At 39.8% G+C, this 26,002-nt stretch overlaps 4 protein-coding genes across 4 annotated transcripts in view; all 4 read right to left on the minus strand.

Moving 5' to 3' along the window:
- The window catches only part of PIGA (phosphatidylinositol glycan anchor biosynthesis class A), a 33,927-nt gene extending 21,279 nt beyond the window's left edge, over positions 1–12,648 (minus strand). The window contains exons 1-5 of the mRNA XM_065741388.1: positions 11,979–12,648; positions 10,505–10,637; positions 8,800–8,932; positions 6,855–7,061; positions 4,251–5,389 (exon numbers count right to left, since the gene is read on the minus strand). Coding sequence (XP_065597460.1) covers positions 5,069–5,389; positions 6,855–7,061; positions 8,800–8,932; positions 10,505–10,637; positions 11,979–12,648 — 1,464 coding nt within the window. The 3' untranslated portion in view covers positions 4,251–5,068. The remainder of the gene's footprint in view (positions 1–4,250; positions 5,390–6,854; positions 7,062–8,799; positions 8,933–10,504; positions 10,638–11,978) is intronic.
- The window catches only part of CLTRN (collectrin, amino acid transport regulator), a 422,295-nt gene that overhangs the window by 234,863 nt on the left and 161,430 nt on the right, over positions 1–26,002 (minus strand). The gene's annotated exons all lie outside the window — the stretch shown is intronic.
- The window catches only part of ACE2 (angiotensin converting enzyme 2), a 361,754-nt gene that overhangs the window by 203,782 nt on the left and 131,970 nt on the right, over positions 1–26,002 (minus strand). The gene's annotated exons all lie outside the window — the stretch shown is intronic.
- VEGFD (vascular endothelial growth factor D) overlaps positions 23,161–26,002 on the minus strand; it is a 32,678-nt gene continuing 29,836 nt past the window's right edge. The window contains exons 6-7 of the mRNA XM_065741396.1: positions 25,247–25,442; positions 23,161–23,829 (exon numbers count right to left, since the gene is read on the minus strand). Coding sequence (XP_065597468.1) covers positions 23,703–23,829; positions 25,247–25,442 — 323 coding nt within the window. The 3' untranslated portion in view covers positions 23,161–23,702. The remainder of the gene's footprint in view (positions 23,830–25,246; positions 25,443–26,002) is intronic.

Genomic DNA, 26,002 nt, shown 5'->3' on the forward strand with positions numbered 1-26,002 from the left:
CCTGTGAAGGGAAAGAGCAGGACATCCCAGAGTTGGTGGATATGTAGAATGAAATTTTACAGCAAATTATTTTCCTGGACATTTAGATTCAATTTGTTTTGTAGCAAAATTACTTACCTTGTACTTAGTACTACAGTTCTCTGCCCTTCACATGCAAATATGCATGGACAGATTGGAAAAAAACACTGCAAAGTGTGAATTTCTTACATAAATATTAAGCATTTTTTTTCCTTTCCCAGTAATATAATGTGCTGGTAGAAACAGTAACTCATATCAATCCAAGAAAGGAAAATCACCAATTGTTTAAATCCAGTTTGCCAAAGGACAAGACAGCTGAATATAATGATTACATGGGATTAAGTTTACTCAGTTCAGAAGGAGAAAAAGGATAAATTAAAAAAAAAAAAAGAATAAAGAAAAAAAAAGATGACGAGAGAAGACAGAGGAATGGAATAATAGGATATACAGAAAGAGAAGAAAACAAAGCAAAATGAAAAACAGGGCAGGGAGGAAGAAAGAAAAAAAGTAGTTAAATAATACAGTTACAATGAAAAGGTCAGCCTAAATAATAGAAAAATCTTTCTCATGTGAGATCCACAAAACTGCCCTTCAATAGAATGTAAGCAAGAATGTATCTTCCTCACTGCTTTTGGTGGTGTCACTGTGTTTTGGATGGGATGGATTGTGCAAATTACTGCTAGGCTTCAGGACTGAACTGAGCGAGTCAGCACTTGCTAGGAATAACATGCCTCGTTGAGCACTTCAGCACGATGCCTAACCCACCATGGTTCTCTATTGGAGTGATTACCCAATTGGCAAATCAAAATAACCAGAAGATATGTTAATCCTTCAATACGGCTGTAATGATGTGGTGACTGAATAGTTTAGCTAGATCCCTTGAAGAACTAGAAAGTTAATTTCTTTTATGTAAAAGCCTGCATGGAAAGAGCACAAAAGAAAAAACAGTCTGACTCAGAAAAAAAAACATTTTCATTGCGGGTCACCTTAACTTCTGTAAGAAGTATGTCAGACATGACCTGAAGAATGTGGGAAGGAAGTAAAGATTAGAGAGGAACCTAATGTGTTTAATTGAGAGCTGGAGTAACATTTTCAATTTAATAATTAAAAACAAACAAAAGGACACAAATGCATTATTTGTAAGGGAATAGACCAGAACAAGAATACGTGGCAGAGAACCTAGCTATTTCTTTTCTATCAGTTTGATCTAATAAATGATATTACTTCCCATGCAACCATTGTGTTATTTGCATCCTTAGATAGCACAGTTACAACACTCCAGCTTTTAAAAAGGGTTGTTATGTAGTGACTCGCTGTTTGCTCTCATCAAGCAGATGTAGGATTTGTCTCACCTACCCATAGCACCACATATATTCTGGTTATCTTCTACTGTCTGGGCAGGATGACAAGGAGTTCCAGCTGGTAATTAATATCCTCCTATCCGTCTCCAGCACCTAAGCTAGCACAGGGTGACTCACGCTCCAGATGCATTCCGCCAGTCAGGCCTGATTAAATGAGCTTAAGTAACCAGTTTATACGTGGTAATGTTCAATAAATCCCACACAAGCATCATGTCCAGAGTTATGCCAGTGTTGAAACAAGTCAGAACATGAAAATAACCCTCTTAGATTCACAAGAAAAATGCATCATTTCAGTACAAAGATAGATTCAGGTGTAGAACAGCATCTTGCTCTCAGTCTTGTTCTTCAACAAAACATATACGCCTTTCATCCAAGTGACTGTGTCAGTGCGAGAATAAATAGAAAAACTATAGATGTCAGTGTACTTCTGGGTGACGTGAAAGATACAGAGCAAATATGACACGAGTAGCTTAATGACAGCAAGTCAAGCAATATATTGAAAATATTCAAAAATGAACTTTAAAAAATTGTGAAACCCTTTTAAGATGGGTTGCTCTTATGTTTGTTTACAGTGAGCTTGTATGTAACTGAAGCATCATAAAAAGATGCAGTTTTACAATTTATGAGTATGTATGAATAAAAGGACTAGCAAGACAACATAAATATCAAAAGGAAAAAAAATAAATTTATTTGTTAAAGAAGCAGAAAAGCTCCACCACAAGAAATAAGCTCATTACAGTGCAGCTATCTTCTTACAGAACTATCCATCTCCTCTAAAACGCAGTCCAAAAGGCAAATCTTATAGTCATTCTTCACTTGGTACTTGCTCTGGTTTAGCATACAATCTTCAACTATCAACTTCTTCCCAGGGCAGTGACAGAGCAGTGGCACAGCTGCATAGAGAGGTGGTGGAGTCTCCTTCTCTGGAGACGTTCCAGACCCGCCTGGACGCCTACCTGTGCAACCTGGGCTAGGGAGCTGCTTTGGCAGGGGGCTGGACTCCATCTCTAGAGGTCCCTTCCAACCCCTACAACTCTGTGAACATGCAGTCTGTACTTCACAGTGTCTGGTTATAATGTACTGAAAACACAACTTCTTGTATCTGTGGGCTAGCATTTTAACACAGATCAGTGCAAAGTTTTCATCACTACAACAAAGCAGTTCAAAACACTTCTGGGTGCACTATGTCATCCCTTCTATGAAGGGGGGCAATTAAGTTTCTATATAAAAGGCCTTGGGGTGCTCCCTCTTCCTCCACACAGGGGGCTTTGCTCTATGCAAGATGTTATTCAGCATCACTCCCTATTTGGTAACATTTTCGCAGTATTTCACAATGCTCAAATGTTACCCATCACCGCATGACCAAAACATTTCCGTTTTATTAAATTGTATTTTAGGAATACATGTTTAGAAATGAATAAAATAACCATCTCCGCTCAATTTCTTATTATCATGATCACTTTATTTAAAATTTTCCATTTCACTCACTGCTGCTTTTTAAAACTGTAAAGGGCTGAGTGACAGTGACATCATCCCTTGTTCAACTGCACGAGATACGCAAGTGAATGAGTCCTCCAAAGAGTTACAAGCAATTGGGAAACAGTGTATGTGTAGTAAAACCAGTTATGGCTTGAATATTTTTTCCTTGTGCAAATTGTTTTTTAGTCATCATTGTAAGTCCATCCACCAATGATGGCAAGCAGCAGTATGCAGTATATTTCCATACTTTTTCATTAATGGAAACATACAATTAGAAATACCCATTCTCTATTGAAAAAGAAACATTTAGATAAACTGTTTTATTACGTTATTCATAAGTACACAATGTTCCACCAAAGAAAAAAAATAGAATTATTTTTAATAGATACTCATACTCCTATTGAAAATTACATCTGCTTTCGTAGCTGTTGTGGGAAACAAAAAGAAATAAACCAGAATCAATAAAATATTATTAAAAATAATACCATGACATCTTCCTGGAATGATAATCAGTGTTTTTAAAAAGTTGCTACAAACCTAGAACATTGTTATAAAAAAAATAATGTTTTACTTAAAGTTATCTCCACCCATTTATGCATAACACATGGCACCATTTTAGCTGAACTCCACCGTTAACGCAGAGTCTGAAAGATTCAAGTTGTAAGACAACACATATTTTACATCACGTATCAAAAGCTAGAAATCCTGTTAAAAGAAAATACTTTGCATATAGCATGTGTTTCACATAAACTTCCCACCTTTTGTGAAACTGTGGTCAACGATTATCAAATGTCAGTTAGGGAACATCATCACTAGAGAAACGAGATGACACTGACAGCTGAGTTTCAAATACTACCCTTCAAGGGTTTGAAAACAGTATTTTCATATTGCACAGTTTTAATACTAATACAGTGTCCAACACTACCTAATACTGAGGGCCAAAAAAAAAAATCATCATTTTTTAAATTGAAACTAGGTTTTAATTTTTTCAATGCATTAGGCAGGGGGTAGTTTGATGGTTGTCTGGCATCAATGAGAAGTTTGCCTCCTCTCATATCTGCACATTCTGCTGTTCCAAGTAAAAATTACTCCACAGCTAACAGGTGCAAGGAACTATATATATATATATTTTTTTTTTTTTTTTTCAAGAAAAGCTTATCCATTGGTTACTCCCATTGAAGGGAAGCCTTCTCTAGATTTAACTTGCAGAACCTGTCTGACAGTGCCTCTGGTGTGGTCTCAGGTGAAACCACACAATGTCCCTCCCAGAGATCCAGAGATGGACTGCAATGCTTACATAAAAGGCAGAATAAAAAATTAAAGAGTAGGATGGTGTTTGTTAAGGCTTGTTAAGTTCTCACAGATGTCTCTCTCTCATTCATACACACACACACACACACACACACACACACATTAATTTATGCTTTGGCATAGTCTGCTGGAGGTGTTTTCAGGCCTGAGCTGGTTCTGAAGGCTATAATATTTATGCTAATCTCTAAACAATATCAGTCCTTCACCTTTGTAGTTTTAAAAAAGCCACCAATGTGCTTTAAGGAAAAAATAAAAAAAAAGGCATAAGCTTTACCTCACTTTCTTATATGCAAGTTAGGGGGACATATTCAGGAATTCTGAAAATATCAGAAATTCATTATGGAGTTTTAAAAACAAGATAATCTAGTTTTCTAAATTTATGAAAAGACTTCAAAATTACAAGACTGTGGAGGCAAAACACTGTCACTGGGACACAGCTGCTAGAACTAAGTCTCTGAAATTTCCATGACAATAATGAATTCAAAGTAAATTCATTATCACTCTGAAATTATGAGGAATTTCAAGTGCCATTTTCATCTCAGGAAAGAAAAGGTATGTTTTGTTTAGATAGGTCTCAAAAATGACAGTAACTGTAAGGAACTGTGAGAGATTACTGTAAACTAATAAGTTTTGTTTTCTGCTTTTCAAAATACCACAAAAGCTTATACTCACTGTCTGTAATATTCCATTTCTAGAGGAAAATAATATTTTTTGTCACAAAGGCTCTTGTCATGTAAAAATCCATGTTCTCTCTCAGCTTTAAGTGCAAAAGTGATGTTTGTATTCTTTCAAGAACTCAAAACTAAATTAAAACATAATCCTAAATTGAGGTAGTACACAATCGAGTTTCTTTCTAAGAACTCCAGAAAGAAACTGAAGACGTTAAGAAGTAATGCCTATCAGCAAGCCTTAAAACCTCTAGGGACTGGTGCATTTTTTCTTTCCATCTGAGCACTTCCGGAGCTTGGAGGTTCTTCTTTAACTCTTTCCCTTTTCCCCAAAAAACAGTGTTTAGTCCATGCACCATTAGGACCTGTGGCATCTATTGCAACATCAATAACAGAATCTGGAGTCATCCACCTCAGAAACAACAAGAAAAGGAAGCTCAGAACAGCAAAAAGAGCAAAAATATACCCAGTCACTGGGCCACAGTGAGATATTAGTCTGTCAAGTCTCTCATCCATTGGTAAAACCACTTCATCTGCAACCCTCTCATACACCTAAGAGAAGAAAAGACAGAGACCCTGTAAGTAAACCAGAACAGAATACTGAAATTTAATTAAAGAAACATTACTATGATAAAGTTCAATTAATGTGAAAAGTAAATACATGCTACTAATGACAAAATATAAAGTCATATAATATACGGTTAATTCTGTGTTTCATATAATAGTTTGTGTTGGAAGGGACCCTTAGAGACCACCCAGTTCACTTCCTCTGCAACAAACAGGGACACCTACTGCTACGTCAGGGTGCTCAAAGCCTTCTCCAACCCAACTTTGAATGTCTTCAGGAATAAGACATCCAGCACTTCCGTGGGCAACCCAGCGCTTCACTATCCTTACCATAAAAATATATATTTTTTATTTAATATACATATAGAGATGTAAAAAACTGTAATTTCATAGACCAGAAAAATGTTTTCACAGCCCTACTATATACAACTCAAGTCTCAAATCATGCAAAAGAGCTTTGTGGTTGAGAACTTTGCAGGCTTCATCCTACAAATGCATTAGCAATGAGATAACGAACAACTGTCCTTTGTGCAGCTTAAGTTCTATGTGTCCTTCTCCCAGTTATGATAACATTTCCATTCACAGTTTGGTTTCACGTCTTAAGGAAGGACTACAGAAGTAGCTGAAACCTAGGCTGTCTTCAATAAAAACTTAGCAATTGAAGTGTTGTTTGCAGTTAAAAAAAAAAAAAAAAAGAAAATCATAAGTTGTACTGACAGTATTTGAAAAAGATCAGATAAAGACATTGTATTTGACACTTCTTCAAGGAGGCTTATAAGAAAGATATTTATCTAAGTAACAGGACAAAGTAATTAAGACATATGTGTTCCATCTACTCTGTTGTCCAAAACATAGGGTCTGAAGTCAGAAGTGACAGATCTTCATAGGAGTTAATAAATTATTGCAGTTAATATTCTTCACTAACAACTGAGTTTTCACACTGAAGCACAATTCCGATTCTAAAATACGATTTCAAAAGCATGGTAATTTATTTTCATTACATCCATAGCTCATGTACATTCAAATGTCTGCTGACATTAAACTACTTCTCATTTTAAACCACTTGTTATCATATCACAGACAAAACTATGTCATGAACTCTTTTCCTTTTCATAAATCTTATCCAGCATGCTTGCTAGTTATGCTAGAAGAGTTGCTTATTGTGAAAACTCTGGAAAAAATATATGAGTAGGAATGTAGCTGAAGATCTAAGCTATTCTTCAGAATATTTATTAGCATTATGTCATAGAAAATAAATACAAGTAGAGAGAAAAAAAAATCCTATTTGGGAAAAGAGAAGTATTTTCTGAACCTTCATAAACCACCTGTGTTTGATGGAAAAAATGCTCAGAAATTAAACTGAGAGATGCACATAGTTTCAAAGAAGACACTTTTCAGAAATGTACTTTTTTGAGAAAAAAAAAAAAAAGGAGAAAGTGGTTATACATACTTTTTCAGTTCTCTCTGCTACGTTCCTCCATGTATAAAATGTCTTTACTTTATTATGAACACTTTCTGGAGATGGCAGTTTTCCTGATCTGAGCTGGGCAATTGCCTTTTCTAGTCCATCACACAAAGACTTCACGGAAGGTTCACATAAAATAATGAGATCTTCTGGAAGCACCTCAGGAATCCCACCGACTCTTGTACTCACAACCTGTGAAAGAAACAAAAGAATTACTACATATGCTGTGTAACAATAAAGTACAGCAACGATTGTGCTGTTTCACTGTTTAGGTGCAACATTTAACATGAAGCTGAAGAGAGAAAAAAAAACACAATACAACAACTGGTTGCCATGAAGGCAAAGTCTGATGCCTTATTTTGGGAGTTTTTCCTGCATGAGAACTAAAGGCCCTAGAGAAGACCTACAACAGTAAATTATGTTTAATGATGTTTAGAATGATTATTTGATAACATGGTAAGATGGAAGATGGTCCAGTGAGTGATTTAGGAGACATTTTTCCTAAAGGTGTTTCTCACAGTACAAAACTAGGTCTGTGCAACTAGATTTTGAACCTTTCCTCCATAGTCCCTCACAAAAACTGTTGTCTGTACTTGTAGATAATAGTTTTACCACATCTTCCTTCAGTTTATGGTTTCTAGGCTGAATATTTAAAACAATTTTTCTAGAAGTTCAGTAATCTGATTTATTATTTTTAAAGGGAAATCAGAAAGTACTAAGACTTGCATTTTCTAACCATCTCTAGCAGAGAACTGTAAGAAAACCACAGAACTTTCCCACCCCTAAAGAGGAAAACAGATGACTAGGGAATGAATGCCACAGGTTAGTACTATTACTATGAAAAAACATTGGGTTGGAGGAAGGTAGAAGTCCCTCATATTTTCTGCACTTCTTGTATACTAATGTCCTAGTTCCAGTTGAGATAGAGTTAATTTATCTACTACTCGCTGGTATGGTGTCATGCTTGGATTTAGGAGGAAAAAAAGTAACACTGATAACACACAAGTTGTTTCTGAGCAGTGTTTACACTAAGCCGAGAACTCTTCAGCTTCTGTTGCTGCCCTACCAACAAGCAAGGGGGAGGGGAAGGGAAAGGGGTGTACACAAGAAGATAGGAGAGGATGAAACCAAGACAGCTGACCCAAAAATGGCCAAATATATTTGATATTCCATACCATATAACACCATCCTAAACATAGGGAGCTGGTGCAGGGGGCAATCATTGCTACAGGACAGGCTGGTCAGACAGTTGGTGGTAAGCACTTGCATTGTACATCACCTGTGTATTTTCTTTTCCCCTTTTTCTTCCTCATTCAACAAGCTTTATCTTCACTCAGAAGTTTTACTTTCTTTCCCCCCCGTCCATTTTTTCCCCCCACCCCACTGGGGCTTAGCTACCTTCTGGGCCAAATCATTACATACTTAATCAGTCTATCTTTAAAAACTTTCTTCAGGTTTTAATATGAGGGCCTCATTTCTCTATAGCTGTTGATTAACTTTTTCTTTTAGTTCTCAATCTGTAAATTGAGCTGTCTGTTCGTCAGAAAAAGCATTTAATGTGGTTGCTCCAGTGTCTCCTCACTCTTCCTCTTATCTTGAATCCCTGAATTCAGCTGAAGTAAGATCTTAGTTCAGAAGGAAAATAGTCATCAAACAACAGTTTTGTTTGGTAGCTTACTATATCCAACTGACCAGTCACCTATGGTCATAAGACTTTTTCATGAGCTCTTCTTTTTCATGAGCTCTCTCAGCTACCCTTCAATCTGTAAAGTAATATATAAACAATAACAGTGTGAAGGTCTATTTAGTTCAAACTGAAAGTCAGCAGATCCACCTGTATTCCCAACTCTGTACAAGTTTCATTAACTTTGATTAAAATGGATACATGCATTCTGTGTAGTTGAAATTTTTGTTTGCTTGTTAGTTTTACCTGCAAACCACAGCTTGCTGCTTCCACAATTGCCATACAAAAGGCTTCAGTGAGGGAAGTGTTGAGAAATATGTGACCCTGGACTAGAACATCTCTAACATCCTGGTGCTCCAAGGCTCCTAGGAGACGTACCCTGTATATAAGAAAAAATACAAGATAAACACAAGATTCGTACTGTAATAATGCTGTATAACATTCAACGTTGCTGTGATTTAACCTGGCAGGTGGCTGAGTACCCTACAGTCATTTGCTCACTCTCCCAAATCACAGTGGGATGTGGGAGAGAATTAAAAAACCACAAAAGCAGAACTTGTGGATTGAGGTAAAACTAAGAGAGAGAAAAGAGAAAGGATAGAAGTTATGACTGTGTATATATATAACACATACAAATGTATATGGCAAAGTGATGCACAATCAATTGGTTTTCACCCCCAAATCAATGCCCAGCTAGCCTTCAAAATTTCATCTGCATGATGTCACATGGCATGGAAATCCCTTTGGCCAGTTTAAGTCAGCTGTCCTAATTCTCTTCCATCAGAGCTCGAGCCCTTCACTGACAATGGCCTTGGCTCTGTACAACACTGCTCTGAAGCACCTACAAACATCAGTGTGTTAAAAGCATTGTTTTTCCTCCTAGAAACAAAACACAGCATGATACCAGACACTGAAGAAAACAACTCCGTCCCAGCTGAAACTAAGACATACATACAGGAAAACGATTTCCAATGGTACACACATAGAGAGAGAAGCAACACAGACACCTTCGTTCCATTTCCTCTAAATCCTGATCAACAATGAAGAAATACAAGACTCTCTTGCTCTTTTTCCAGACAACATTGGTGGAGAAGGAGTTGCCCCATTTTGTTTTAAGGGCAACCACCTTCAAAATACTACTGGCTGATCTTTCTACCTCACTAAAATAACACAGCTTCATGGAATTCATAATAGCTGCATTATCTGAATTTTCAGTGATCAATGGCAAAGTCTGAGGTAAAAAAAAAATTTTAGAATATCAACGATCAGAGCCTATCACTTTGAAGAGTTGCTGGGAAACCAGAAGAAAGAAAAACACAACTAACAAACAAAATTATCCTTCATACCAGAAAGTAGCAAATGGAAGAATTACTGACTGAAGTACAGTACAGGCATTGGAAAATTAAGAACCCGGTACTTGCTCGATAAAAAACTACTTCTCAACAACAACAAAAAAAATGTTCACAGACATCACAAAAACATTTGGTAACATTTGATCCAAGGAACATGTCTGTAGCACCACAGGAAGACACACTAAATAAGACCTGGTCTTAAGAGTTTCATACTGAAATTAAAACAGTTGAACAAAATAAAGCAGAGCAACGGCAAAGAGGAAGCTTCAAGAATTAGTAGCAGTCATTCTCATAAACAGCAGCAACATAAAGTGTCTATCTGTCAGTTCATGCCACACAGTAACATTGCAGGTACACTAATAGTGTGATAAATTCATATTTTCTCTGACTCAAGCAAAGGTTCACACCAGGTCAACTTGTGAGATCTAAGTCCAGCTCTGGAAACTCTCAGTTAGTGCTTGGTCTTTCTGCCTTGCCTTCAGTAGCTCCCATCTTCCCTTCTGTCAAGTTTTTGAAGGAAGGAGGCAGGGAGCAAGGGTGTTGCTATCTTCCCCACCTCTTGAGTATAGTGAGGGATTATAGACACGTGCAGAACAAACCTGTCATGTAGCTGGTATCTTTCCCGGACTTCTTCAAGTACAATTCGTTTTGGTCCTTCTCCTCCAACTAGGAAATGTAACTCTGGGTACTTCTGACAGAGCTCAGGAATTATACCACTAAGCAAATCTATACCTAAGAACATAAAATTTAAGGCAAGCTGTTAGTGCATTGGATATTATAAGTTACACCACTCAGCGTATCTATACCTAAGAGCACAAAATGCAGGACAAGACATTACCGTATTTGGTGTTAGCACTTATCACGACGTAGCCTGTTGCTACATTCCCCTTTGTCTTATTACTATTTGCCCATGTTAAAAGATGCTCTTCCTCTAGTTTATAAGCTCCTCTCAAGTACTGCAAGGTTGCAGTGAGGTCTCCCTACGGCCTTCTCTTCTCCAGGTTGAAGAAGCACAACTCCCTCAGCCTTTCTTCACAGGAGAGATACTCCAGCTCTTTGAGCATCCTCATGGTCTCTCCTGGATCCAACCCAAAAGCTACACATCCTTCCTGTGCTGGGGGCCCCAGGCCTGGATGCAGTAAGGTAGCAAAGTAATATAAGGCAAGCTTTCCACTTTGCAAATTTTAATTCACATATCTTCAGTATTAAAAAAGAAATAAACTTCTAAATCCAACATGTGCAAACAGTAGGGAAGAGTTCTTCTTAAATGCAAACACAAAAACCCAGAACTTTCACTGTGTGAAATTCCCATTTCAAATTCAATCCACTCCACAACTGAAACATGACTACAGAATCACAGAATCACTCAGGTTGGAAAAGACATTAAAGATCATCAAGTCCAACCACAGCCCAACCAAACTACCCTAACTCTAACAACCCTCTTCTAAATCATATCACAGAGCACCACATCCAAATGGCTCTTAAACACATCCAGGGACAGTGACTCAACCGCCTGCCTGGGGAGCCTATTCCAGTGTTTAACAACCTTTTCTGTAAAGAAGTGTTTCCTAATGTCCAACCTAAACTTACCCTGGCGCAACTTAAAGCCATTTCCCCTCATCCTGTCACCTGCGAGAAGAGACCTGCCCTGCTCTCACTGTAAGCACCTTTCAAATATTAAGAGAGCAATAGGGTCTCCCCTCAGCCTCCTTTTACCCAGACTGAACAGCCCCAGCTCCCTCAGCCTCTCCTCATAGGGCCGATTCTCCAAGCCCTTCACAAGCTTTGTTGTCCTTCTTTGGGCCTGCTCCAGCACCTCCACATCCTTTGTACTGAGGTGCCCCAAACTGAACACAGTACTTGAGGTGAAACCTCACCAGTGCCAAATACAGAGGCAGGATGACTTCCCTAGTTTTGCTCACCACACCATTTCCAATACAAGCCAGGATGCCACTGGCCTTCTTGGCCACCTGGGCACACTGCTGGCTAATATTCAGACTACCTAACCAAGCCCTCTCTTACCATACCCTAGAGAGAAAGAAGAGCAAAACAGATATCTTTTGCTATCGTTACCTTTTCTGTAAACAAGCCTGCTGACCACCACGATCGTTACGGTGCTGTCATCCCTCCTAGATGGGTCTGGGGTGAAGTCTGTGGGATCCACAGCATTGGGGATGACGGAGACGATGCGCGGGTCCAATGCCGCTCGCAGCACCGTGTTCTCCTTACTGGTGTAGGAGACGCAGATGATGTGGTTCGTATCACACAGGGACACGGTCAGAAGTTTGTTGGTGAGCACCGAGCTGACATCAGCAAACCCAAAGAGCGAGTGGTCTGTGAACACGGTGCGCAGCCCCATGGTCTTGGCGTGGAAGAGCGCGTCGTGCGCCATGGCCGAGAAGGAGCTGTGCGCATGGACAATGGTGACGCGCTCCCGCACGAAGATGTACCTGAGCAGAGGCAGGCTGTGGAAGAGCGTGGTGGCGGTGGACTGGTTGTACATCACCCTGAGGGGCAGGTAGTACACCTTCAGCCCGTTGGTCAGGTAGCGGATGCCCTTACGGCCGCCGTAGGCGTGGGTGACCACCAGCACCTTGTGGCCGCGCTCGATGAGGCACTGCGACAGCTGGTAGATGTGGCTCTCCACGCCGCCCATGTTGGGGTAGAAGAAGTCCGACACCATGCACACACTCTGCGCTCTCCCTGCCGCCATCCTCCCGCCGGGACAACGACAAGGCGCCATCACTCCCTGCCGGCCGCCTGCCGGGGCCCCTCGCCGTCGCTGGGCCCGGCCATGTCCCCCGCGCGGCCCGCTCTCCCAGCGGGGCGAGAGGCCGCCGCGGGCCCTTTAAGAGCGCGCTCACGTCGAGCAGCCGGCAGCCGTCTTGCAGCGGAGCGCGCGCACGTACCTGCCGCCCGCCGCCGCTCGCTGGGCCGCCTTTCCATTTCCGGGAACGGCCGCGTCACCACGGTAACCACGCGGCTGTCGCGCCCAGCTCCCGCCTCCGAGCCAATCGCCGCCCGCCGCCGCGTCACGCGGGAAAAGAAGCGACCAATCGCGGAGCGCTCCGAGAGTCCGGAGGGGAAGGGCTGCGGTATAGGCGGCGCGGGTTTCGTTCCTTCTCTCTGGGCGTTGGTCACCTTTGTGTGGGGAATTACCGCCCCGCGGTATTCGTACTGCGCTCTGCTGCTTCTCACGCAGTCGTCCCTCGTATCCAGAGGTGCCCTGGGGCAGATCGGTTGCTCTGTGAGATGCGGAGGGAAGGACGTGGAGCTGCAGGCCTCCCCTCAGCCGTTCTCGTTGTAGATGGGCAGTGGGATGCTGCATCCGCTCTCCTAAAACGACGTGGTTTGCTGCACTGGGAGGTCTCCCCTAATTACTGTTAGAAAAGCTTGTGTGCTATAAGGCAAGCCAATGGAAAAGAAGTGAACTGCAGGCTGCAAAACAAGGAGCTACCTTAAAGCCCCGAAGGCCTTACCCCATCCCCAAGTGGAGGATCTTCTGATTCACTTTCCGTCTTTGTCAGTCATGGCAGGAACTCCCAAAATGTTCTCAAGTCTTGCTGCAGGTGCTGTTTGTAAATGTAAATAAAAACTTTGTTAGAAGCAGTCCAGAAATAGTCCAGTTTGGGAAGCAACTGAGCAGCGTGATGTGCTCTGATCCTCTGAGCTGACATCACTAGGCTGTGCCTTTCTTATCTTCTTAATGAGCTTTGGAATCAGTGGTTACCAGTTCCAGCTTGCTTATTGCTGGCTGCCAAGATTTGTATGCTACTCTAGCAAGCTCGAGTTGTCTGTGACTTTGTTGTATGTTCCCAGTATTTTGGTTGGCAGCTGCTTCTCCTTGTAAAGATTTCTGGTATGAATTTTGTTGGATTCGATTCTATCATCACTCCTATGCAAATATCTATGGCATGAGCTGACCTAGGCCACAGTACTGGTTGGATTTCAGGTTGTGTTAAAGCTTGGACAGACATAGTTTGGAGGTGCTAATTGCAGGAAAGAACGAGGAAGAAATGAGGTACTTTATTCTGAGACTAGAAGGGTTGAAAGGTGTTGGTCCATTGAATAAGAAACCATTGCTCATTGTTTGAGTTTTTTCTAGCGTTGAGAAATGTCAGGCTGGTGTTGGTACATCTGACCTCATCATCAGGTGATCCTCCTGGGTGGAACGCCTGGTGGGAACCTGAATTTCAAGATATCGTCATGCTGTGTAAAGAACCAGGGGAGCTGGAGGCTGTAGAGATCCTAGTTCTCAGCAGAAACTGGAGCCTGGATGTAAGAAGTTTGCCTTAAGTTAAGTCTAGGAAAAAAAACCACAAAGTCATCCCAGAACAAGGAGGAAAGCAGTTTGAGGTCCTCAGGTGCAGCACCTGATGTGATCACATGTATGATGTGATTCCTGGTAAATTATGGTGGTAACCTCCTTTGGGGTCAAGTTGCCCTGAAGAATTGAGCTGTACTGCTCGCTGCCATTCTAGTTAGAGAAACTACTTTTTTTAACTATTTGGCAAACAACTTTTTTTTTTTCTTTCTAGACCAGCTATTGTTAAAATCAAACTCCTTTTATCCTCTATAAAGACAATGTACTTCTTGATATACAACTCAGAAATTCCAAAGATGAATTGTAACTGATGTACGACACAGCAGCCCCCCTCACCAGCAGAAGTGGAGTCTGATGTAGCTCAGAAGCCAATGCTGACCACTGTGCAAATCAAGAATATTGATACTGACCTGCAAAACCTTCCACGGGATACACCCACTTCTTCTCAGAAACCTCATTTTATGCCATAGCAGCTATGATTTTTTTGGCCCTCTGTTCATCTGAAGTTTGGAGAGGATTCAGTGCTTTCTCAGCAACTGGCCATAAACTTTGGAATGCCTTTCTGAAGGTCAGGAACAGTGTTATGGTGAAGGTTCACTGCCTCTGCCCTTGTGTGTTAACTCTGATGTTCTGACATCTGTGTTCTGCATTAAACATCTAGCTGTGTTTAGTATTGTATCTTCATTTGAGTTCTGTCCCCCTGTACCAGCAAGGTCCTCCCACTGTCATATTCAAACAATCCTGAAAAAACTGTCTACCAGCAAGCCTGGAAAAAATACATAATGGAAAGGAAAGAATGCCACTGATAAAAACACTGCTAATTTTTATGTCCACAACTGTTTCTTGAGGATAGGGCACCACATACTTTTCAGTGGCAGGTTGCTGCATTGATTATTCATCACTGATCTTGGGCATATCCAGAGTCCAGCCTGCTCTAATCTGAGGTGGAGGGACCAGCACCTGGAGAAGAAATCATGTTTCCTTCTTTTCTTAGTGCCTAAACTTGGTGCATTCACACTCACATTTAAAGTACAAACAGGATCAGGGTACATCTGGAACCTGAAAGTGAAGGCAGTGAGAGCAGACAGTAAAAAACAGTGACAGCAGAGTAATTACTGCTTACAAACCTAGTCCTTGAATGCTCCCTGAAGTACCTTCCTAAGTTGGGTTAATGAAGAGAGAAGACGGAGGAGACTTAAAGAGACTCGTGTGGTATTGTTCTGGCAGCAGATGTAATTGTGCCTCAAGGAGATCACTTCAGTGTTCTTGAAAACACAGAAGAACTTTTTTCCAGGTAGTGTGCTACTTCATCTCCCTCTCAGATTCCTCTCATGCTGAGTCTGTCTCTCTGCCCCTAGCCTGATGCATAACATTGCTTCCATCAAAAGTCTTTCTTGAGCACAAAATGGCCATTTGGTGGCAGGCTTTTGCTGTGTGTAATAAGCTGGTGTATTAAATTAACACATTTGTTAATACTGAATGTGTCTAAAGCATGCAGCTTTATTATTTCAAAGCATCAGTAATTGGTAAGAGCAAAGGATTTGTTGTTCACAGACTAATTCACAAAAGAACGATGCTGTTCCAGATCCTGATAGTAATGCAAGGGAGCACTAGTGCTCCTGGAAAAAAACCAAAAACCAAACAACAGAACAAGGACTAGTGCTCTGAGAGCACACAACTGGGTCATAGTGCAGGAAGATTTCTTTTCTTGGATTCAGGAAAGCAGACACTACTTGAAGACCCAAACGGAGAACGTTCATGAAAAATAATACTGTCAAATGGTAATTGTGTCATTGGAGCAAGCGTGGAGCAAGACTGATAAGGGAATCCAAGTAAGATATCTGGAAGCAGCCCAACACTGCTGGAATTACGTGTGGTCCAAAATGAGGAAAGCAGTATATGGAATCTTTGTCTTGAAGGAAAGGATGAAGTGTCCTGCTTTTCTTTGTTTTCATATGATAAATTGGGAGTGCTTGTCACTTCTCCTAAGACTCCAGTGGAATGAGGGCCCAACTGTTTACCTCAGCAGTTATTTACTGTCATTGGAATTTGAAAAGGATTTAACAGGTTTCTATATTAACTTAAAGAAAATTGTGCATGGTTTCTACTGTATGTAGCCAGTCCCCTACCTAACTACCATACCACCCATGAAACAGCCAAGAAAATACATGGCTTTCTCATTCAAGCACCACCGTATTCTTGCAGTCCAATATTCTTGAAACTCTGCTGCATCCAGACAAGGTGACATACCGATTCACTTTTTCAAGTATAAGTTTCAAGTCAAAAGTTTAGTAAGGTGCAGTGTAGTTCATGAAGGGAATGGCCATTGACTACAAACTGTAAAACAAGGCTGCTTCTCTAGGCCAGATTTCTCTCTTAGGTGTCAGAAAAGTACATTTGTTTTCCATTTGGCAGGCACATCTCCCTTCCAAGCAGCACACATAAGGCTGGTGAATTAATTTGGTAATAGAAATGAGAAGTTGATCAGCAGCTCTATGTCTGTTAGGTCTTACATCTATGCTCTGAAAGTACATCCCAAAGTCTTGATTTCTCAGTAGCTTTCTGTGTACTTAGTACACAGCAAGCACTTACTTTCTGTCTGCTTTCTGCCTTCGCAGCTGAGCCAGTGACCAGTGTAAGGGTTCCTCATATGGGACAGAGAAATTCCTGGACAAACAATGTAAGTGATGACTGGGTTCCCTGTGGCAGTTCAAATCAGTCAGAAATATGGGTTAGCCTTGTACCAATAGACCTTACAGATATCTCCTACAGCCAGCATACAACTGGCATCAGCTCTCTTGACAAGTAATCTGACTAATGCGACAGAAATTCAGCCATGTGATGGATCTGGGTCGAATATGGTATACTATCTGATATTAACATTTACAAAGCCACAACCTGTTGACTAGACTAGACTTGGTTTTCTTTTTTTTTATTAGTTTTGCTAATCTATACAGTCTATATAATTGCAGATCTGAATTACCCTTCCTGCAGCCTTAAGGTCAAGTGCTCTAGCATTTGTACATCAGGTGTTTAAGAAGGCCTGTCTTCTTTTTGTACCTTTAAGTTAGGACTTGACACCCAATAAAAAAAAATGCTGGGAATGTATGATTAAATAGTCAATAAAAACTGGAATGCCAGAACTCTTACCTGGTTCCAGTATTAAAATGCTAATAAGATGCTTTTAATTGAAAGGTCGGTAAGTCTAAGGACTCAATAGAGGAAAAATAGTGCAGTAACAACAGCAGGTGGAGCTATTGGAAACTTAAAGCATTGGTGCTGGTGAAGATGCAAAATACTCTGTGCAAAATTGAAGACCGTGCACATGATGTGTTTTATTTCCTAGTACTAATGCTCCTACCATAAGTGTGCTCTAGAGTGTTGTCAGCACTGTTCTTTGTGTTTATGGTGCCCATTACTGTAGTACCTGCCTGCTTTCTATGTAGTTTGAAATAAAACTTTTTTCCTTAAAAATAAAGCAAAAATATTTTTATACTTGATATCCTATAAACCTTAACTGACTGATAAACCTTAAACTATAAAGTAAATATAATTTGTTGTGGACATACTTTAAAATCTACCAAATTAAACAGACTGTTGGTACCAAATGTTGGTAGCACTACTCGAATATTTTAAGACAAAAACAAGGCAAACACTCTGGAGGAAGCAGTAATTTTTATTTGACCCTTAACGGTGGGCAAATTCAGAGCAGTTTTCAGGCACACAAACTCTTCATGAGGTTTGAAATGAAAACTACAGGCTTCAAGCTTTGTGCAGATTGGAAACAACTGCTGTGGGTGCAATTTAATTTATGTGGAGCAGAGCAAGGTGATAAGGTGATTGGCCTTCAGGGGACAGGTAGGAAGGATAATCAGTTATTAGCTGTGAAAGCTTTAGGAGTGAGCTGTGAGTGGTTTTCGAATGGTGTGCACAGTAAAATGCCAGAAGAGAGAGAAACAAGATGACTTTAAAGAGATTTTCACAATGTGCCTTTGTAATTGAGTTACAGGAAAATATCGCGGCTTCTTCTGGGATCAGTATTGATAAGAAGTTTTGCATAGTTCTTGTGAATATGTTGAGCTTTTCCTTGTGTTTCATGCCTTGTGTTGTTTTATTCTAAACAGTGAAGCTAAATTAGGGCAATGCAACCACATTTCGGCATTCAGACACGAACCTGAACAGTTAGCTCATTCTTTGAGAGTAAAAGCTTTCCCAAGGAAGAAAGAAGAACAAAGGAGGCACATGAGTCTGCTCAGACAGCCGGATCAGGGATCAAGGGAAAATTCTGCTTCAATACTTTACCATTGAGTCACTTAGCAGAGTGTGATGGGTTAGTCTGGTTGGGTTAGTCTGGTTATCCTGCACCAGTTTCAGCTGAAACGGTGAAATTAAGCCACATGCTAGCAATGCAGTGCTCATCAATTAAAAATTCAATTTTGCAGACATGCTCAGGGATATGATTTAGTGGAGGTTTGTTTGTTAGGGTAGTGTGGTTAGGTCATGGTTGGACTCAGTGATCTTTAAGGTCTTTTCCAACCTGAGTGATTCTATGATAAGACTAGGTGATATTCATCCTACTTTGTTGCTGTTTAGTCACTTAATTTGTAATTATGCTTAATCTGATATTTTGATATTATAATTCATATATATTTAAATACGTAGCGTATGCCAATGGGGACTAGAATAAAATTCTTCAGTCATAAATATGCTAAAGGTAGCCTAAGTCGTGAATTGTCAATGCTCTCAACCTGGGAGAACCTTTCACTTTGAACTGTATTGTAAATTATGATAAAATTGAAAATAAAAAAGTGACTGTTAAGGGAATGGAAGTCAACATACAGACCAAGCCACAACAGCATCTTTTGTATTTTGCTAAAGCAGTCATTTCCTTCTGAGTTAATTTAAAACAGACTTTCTCCCCCCTGGAGTGAAGAGGTTTTATTGAAGTTTTGAGTAAATGCTGATGTTGGAGTCTGACAGAAATAAAGCAAATGGCAATACATCATTTATAACCCCTGACTTGTTTCTTTTTTTAATGAATAGTGTAATAAAGGAGAACATAGATTCACTTGTCCTGGTAACCACCTCATACTTCCCCCAAGGCTGATTCATTCAGTGAGCCCAAAATTAGAAGGTGACAGTGTTTTTCATATTTTAAAATTGAAAAGCATTTATCAGTTATTTAGAAAATATAAATGGAACTGGCAGCTAAAGGAGCTTCCTCAAAATTGGTTGTTTTTTTTACTGTTTTGTTTTGCATTTTGGTTTTCCTTTTCCTATTGATTTAAATAGCCTAAGTCCTGGCTTGAAGATGTACATGAAAACAAAAAACAGACTCTTTTTAGCACACAAAATGTGCAGACAGGGAAGCACTAGAGAGCCACAGGACGAGTAAAAGCACTCGTGGGAAGAATGGCTGGAAAACAGGAAAGGACTTTTAAGAGTCAGCTGGACCTGATGCCCAAAGGATACTTATAAAAGTATCTGTTTGCAGTGTCTGTGAGTGAGATGGGAAATATATATGGCCTGCCAAGCTTCATATGTATAATGCTTGCTATAAGCAATGTCAGTAAATGACATACGACAAATTCCAAAGTAAATGGGGGCAGGGCTTTCAGATTTTCTTGAGATTCTTCAGTATCACCAACGTTTTGTGTGATCACTCATACCTCTGTCCTTGTAGAGGTCAAGTAGAGTTTTTACAAACAGAAAAATTCTCCTGACTCTTCCAAATACAGTGGGTATATTTTGCTCATTCATTCTTTTTTCTTGTCCCTTCCCAGCAAAAAGCACATGTAAGCTTGAAAGCTAGCTACTCATAAAAACTTTGTGTTTAGAAACTTCATACGCTTTTGATTCAGAATTAACCATCATTATTTAAGTATTCCCATCCCTATTATACAAATGGAGGCCATAATCCAAATGTTGCATTAAAGACATCCCTCATTATGTAAAAATTAAGACGCGCCATAACAGGAAATGTTAGCTTTATTATTCTGGCTATGAAACCTGTAAATCATGTCCATATGTTTAAAAGGCAAGTCATGCTGAACACAGTAATAAAAGGCATTTCAAACTTCAAACAGAATGTTTCTGTTCAATAACCTTCCCTCTGAGAAGGTCATTTAGTCATAAGTTAAAAGCTAATGACATCAGTCAAAAACCAGATCTGCCATGAATTTTACATGCCCCATTAAGGCCTTCTGAATTGTTGTATTAAATCTCTGCTATTAAATTCTGATGTATTGATATGAGAGATAACATGAAGCATTTCTGTTTTCAAGTTTATTGAATATTTTGGAATGGATTGACTCCAGAAATTCTGAAATCAAATGACACTGTGAGTTTTTCTAAAGCCTCATCAAATTCTAATTATCTCCTTGTGCTTCCATCTACACAGAGAGCCTCCTTTTAGTCATCGCTTTCCATGTAAAGATTTACACCCTTTAAATGTGCCATGGTATTAGTAACACGCAGATATTCTTTGGTCTGTGACAGTGATGACCATCACTCCAGGTAGGCATTCACAGCATTATGTTGAAACTTCTGAGCTTTCCCTCATAATATTTGTGTGAAAGTTATAAACAAACAGCGCATGCTCCAACTGTGGTCTTTTTCTCATCAAAGAGGAGAGCAAGATGGATAAATGCAGCACCCAGCAAAGCAGAGACTGGCACAGGCCTTTCAAGCAGATGATCTGCCAGAATCAAAATTTATTGGAAAAGAAAGAAAGAAGCTGGAGGATCCCTGTGCTGCCAACTCAGTAGTGCACTGGTGCCTTCCAAAAAGTAGGTGAGTCAAGGCTTTGGAAGATGGAAGAACCTTTCTAAATCCTTCCTTCTCCAGAAGCCCACAGGAGGGGAAAGATGAACAATGCTCATATTCCAAGGCATTAACTTTTGAATTAGAAAAAGGAATTCTCGTGTTCTAAATGTGAAGCTGCCTAATTCAGAGCACTTGGATGCCTCTGCTTTGCTACCTGGTGTAGTGCCATATGTTATGTGAAAGGTTGCATCCATCCTGCTGATTTTCAAGGGAAGGCTGCAGGGCTTTTGAACATAGTTTCTAGCTCCTTAGTGATTGCTTTATTTAAGAGCCTTCTGGAACTGGAGCAGATTTATTTGCTTCTCAGGTTGACACAGTTCTGTTTTGTAAAAAAAAAAAACAACAACAAAAACAAAAGTAACAGTATTCACTGTGCAGATCAGAAAGCTGAGAATGCTCTACAGATCAGCATTGACAAGATTCAGGCATAATTAATACAGGATTCCAACTGCTAAATTTCTCTCTCTTTCCAGATGTCACTTAAAGTCAGAGCCCTACACACCCAGAGGGCATCTTCTCATCCTGTCTTTTTATGCTCTACTCACTTCAGGAATTACTCATTTGTAAGGCTAGCAGGTCTCCATTCAGATCTAGCCTGTGGAAAAGCATTCATTTTCCAACTGCTGTGTTGTTATGTGACACTACAAACTACTGCCCATGGGCAATGAGGCTGTAGTAGAGGAATATATATTAGCTTTCTTGATGTTTAAGAATTCAGCTTGATGTATAGTTTTGGACTAAGTTGCATTTTTGCTCCATATGCCACTAGTGCCATCAGTTAAATATCTGTGTCTGTTTGAGCATGAGGTGCCTAGGCTTTCAAAGCATCATGCCTCTGCAGCTCTTTGTTTGAGGAATGTGCTAATGGTGCAACCAGCCACAGGCTCAACACCCTCAACTGTGAGTGAGGCGAAAAGTGATGGGGTGGTTTGTTTTTTCTAAACATCTTTGTGTAGCTTGGAGGCTTCACCCACCATGAATATGTGTCTGAAAGTAGAGCCTCCCTGAGGAGCAAAGAGTGAGCTTCTACTACGGCCCGACTGGCTTGCCTTGATTTGCACGGGGGTCCCAAACTCCTTGTCTGTGCCCAGAGCAGATCAGTTGCACAGTGACATATGCTGTGGAGGAATCTCTACTGAGCAGTCTACTGCATACAAGGAGGTAACCCTGCTGCAGGGCTTCACCTGGTGCAGTCACAGGTCAGACTGCATTGTTTGGTTAGAGGATCCCAAGCCACTTCCCAGCATGGTTAACAAAACCAGCCTGCTGGTATATTTGTACAGACCTAGATCTCAAGATGAATTGGAGGGCACTTGAAGCAGTCATTCAGTGTCCCCTTTAAATGCCTTACTTAGAGGAAAGGTATATTACATTGTAGTGCTTTCTCCAACAATTTAGACCGCCTTACATGGCCGGGCTCTAATTTTATTTAAAAAAAATCTGTTTTTCCCTAAATAAATTTAAAAAAGGCATCAAAGGTCATTTTCCTTTCCACATGTTGCATCAACGTTTCTATCTCTGTTGCACTTGTTTCATTTCCTCTCTTCCCTCTGTTCAAACTACAGTATAGAGTTGGAGAATTCAGCAAGGGGACAAAAATGATTCCAGTCATCAAGAGCATCACTTGCAGTTCAATATTTCATCTCAAACCATATTTCAGAGGTCCAGAAAATAATACTGACCTTATGCTTGATTTATTTAAAACATTGTTATTCAGGCCTCACACCTGTGAAAAGCATTTCAGTGCAAAGGACTTCTTTTCATACCATGGTAAACTAAAGGAAAAAAACATCTTTTCCTTCAGAAAATTGCTGAACGGTTAGTACCAGTGTGGCTGTTATCCCCGTAGGGAGATTAACACGCTACAACAGGAACAAATAAATAAATCACACATGGCTGTCAGGCAGACGTGGGAAAAATGGTTCTTCTTTACTGAAATTATTGGACTTAGTGACCTTGTGTATACTAGTGTTTGGGTAGGAGCCAGTCCCAGTGGGACAAGCATAGAAAAGCTGTACTTGAGGTGGCTTTTGGTTTTTGCTTAATTACTTTTTGTTTGGCAGAGTTTTAAAATAACAGAGAAATAAAAACAAAAACCCCCAAACATTTGAATAACTGATGTATTTATTTTCTTATATACAATTAAATATGGCACATCTGACAGTAGTTGTACAATAAATTCAAAATGATAATTAAAGCTGGACAGTAGATCAAATAACTCAGTGCTGACCCTATTAGAAGCCAAATCCTGCACACTGAATTTCTGAAGAAAGTTTTACCCTAGAGTTGCAGTAGCTAAGGATTCAGAAGCTAAGATTATCTAGTCTCAATTTCTGAAAGGCTGGCTGTTGACTGTGACTCTGTTACCAATATACCAGCTTCATCTTCCGTAGCATGACATTGAACTGGCTCCTTCTGCTCTTTCTTCCACATAGACAGAATTTCATCAGTTGTTTTTATCTGTTAGAGAACAATTATCAATGCCCCAGAGGTCTGACCTGCAGTTAATGATTACTCTAATAAATAGAAGCAGAATGGATTCATTCTTCTGCTGTTAATGTGGAAGGTGTTCATGTTTACTACTGTTTGAAAGTCAGTGACAGCTACTTTGCAAAGCAGTGGATTTCTGGAGAACTGGAGAAGCTGAGTCAAGGATTTTCTTTGCTTTGAAACCCATGAGAATTTCTCTTCTCTTTTGGACATCGACAATGCCTGGGACATGTTGGTTTTACAGTTGGGCACGTTCTGGGTTGAGATGGACATTTGTCCTCACAGCTGTTGGACAAAGGAGAAATAAAAACAAAGCAGAGAGAAGTATTTTAACATGATAATTCTTCACTATTACATTCCTCAATTTTTTGATAATTGGATACTGCAGTGTTCTCACATAGAATACATTTAGAAAAATGCTGAGACCCTACAATACATGGAGAAGACTTTGCTGCTGGATAGTGCTTGTCCTCAAGTTTTATGAAGTACCCTAGTTCATTGACGCTTCAGCTTTTGTTCTCCAGAACCACCAGGCATAAAAATATGGCATAAAAGTTCTGTGGCCAGATTACAATCATTTCTGGAGTCTAAACTCCTGTAAGCAAGTAATGGCATTGAATATCCTTCTACATCCAAAATTCATAAATGACCATGTCTTGATGATGTTTGAACTCTGCTAATTCTTGTAGCTATTTTTGTAGTTGTTGCCAACTATTTTATGCCTGTCTCTTTTTTTTTTTTTTGTCTTTTTTTTTTTCAGAGCTCAGTCTAAAGATGCAAGTGTTACTTCTTCCACAGCTTCCTCTCCTTGAATGAATCTAAGGGGTCTGTGAGAATGGACTGTATGGGTGGCCGTTCAGCAAACTGCAGTTCTATTCAAGTAACAGTGAAACTCAATTCTTGAGTTTCTATATATAAGCTTTCAGACTGCATGCTTGCATGCTCTTTGGTCTGTACATGTGACAAGGGCTCTCTCAGAAAAAAAAAACAAAAAACCAACCCTAAATAAATAAAGTACTCTATGAAAAAGTGTAATTCAGAAGTAAATTTTCTATTTATGTTTTGCCAAAGAATCCTCAAAACTAGTTACTCAAAAGGATTAGGGAAATGGCATGGAAGGTAACAGCCCCAGAACAATTTACCTGCTTCCCCGTGCTATTGGAGTCAGTTGAATGGCTTTCTACATGTACAGAATTTCATTAGCTCTAGTAAATCATTTGAGGACAAACCTAGTGAATAATGAGCTACGTGGTGTGAGTGTTAATTTAGGGTACCTTTGTCCCTAGAAAGCCCTTGAGACTGCATTGGGCTGTCACAAAGAACACAGACTGGGTTTGGACTCCCTAGAAATACAAGACTCACTATATCACCATAAATCACCTTTTAACATAACAATTTAAAATGTTACTCAATTTTAGCAGTCATTCCCTTAAAATTAGGGGAAAAAATAAATACAGGAAGTTGAATAGCATCCTTGTTCATATTTGTCAAAACATGTTAATTAAATATACCTTACTAAATATAAATATGCCTTCTATCTCCCTATCTCTTCTATCTCTGTTATTATTATTATATCCATAATTGCAGCAAGTGATTCTATACTGGATGGCAACGCTAGCTAATTCAGCACTTGCACCTCCAGCATCTATGCAGGCTAATTCAGATCTTGCAGCATGGCCACTGAATGACAAGAAACACATACCTACAGGTTTCAGCATGAAATATCTTGTGTTTCTGAGCACAGCTTTCCTGGCTCTCCCTACACAAATAGCAGCTGCAGTTCTCTTTACTTTGAAAGAAGTCTGTGGGACACTTCTGCCTACAGATGCATTCGCAGTTTTCTTCATCAAATTCCATATATTGTCCACACATAGCCAGCTCAGCGAGAGGAGGGAGCCCTGCAATAGCAAGTACAATTTTTAGCAATAAGCTTTACATGGTTAAATTCTGCTCTGGAAGAGGCTGACTCTTTCACTGCAGTCAAAAAATCTTGTGTACTCTCTGATTTATTGTGGTCTTCAGAATTTCTGTTGTAACCCACAGTGCAAAAAAGGACTTTTCAACTTTTTCAAGACAAGAGTGGGCTGATGGTTTCACTAATTCCAATACTGTTATTTCTTGTGGGTTGAACCATGCATAAAAGTACTTTGTTTTGGGGGATGTATATTAGAAGTGCCAAATATTAGGTTTTGGAATACACAAATCTTCAGAATACAGCAGATCACAGAAGAAAAATCCCAGGATTTAGCATATACCCATCTCAAAGCTGCATATCCACACAAACCAGCATAATCACTGTTCAGTGTACTTCACTATCCCTACAGTTTGGAAATTTCTGCAGAAGTAATACTGTGTCTACTAAGATATAATCCAGTCTAGCACTTTGATAAGCAACATATTTATACTTGTCAGTTAAAGGAAGAAGAAAATACTCTGTTTCAAAAACAAACCCCAGCCA

This window comes from Cyrtonyx montezumae, unplaced genomic scaffold (assembly GCF_038088225.1).
Source record: "Cyrtonyx montezumae isolate F1298 unplaced genomic scaffold, pur_monq_1.0 scaffold_3, whole genome shotgun sequence".
In the NCBI taxonomy this organism is placed as follows: Eukaryota; Metazoa; Chordata; class Aves; order Galliformes; family Odontophoridae; genus Cyrtonyx; species Cyrtonyx montezumae.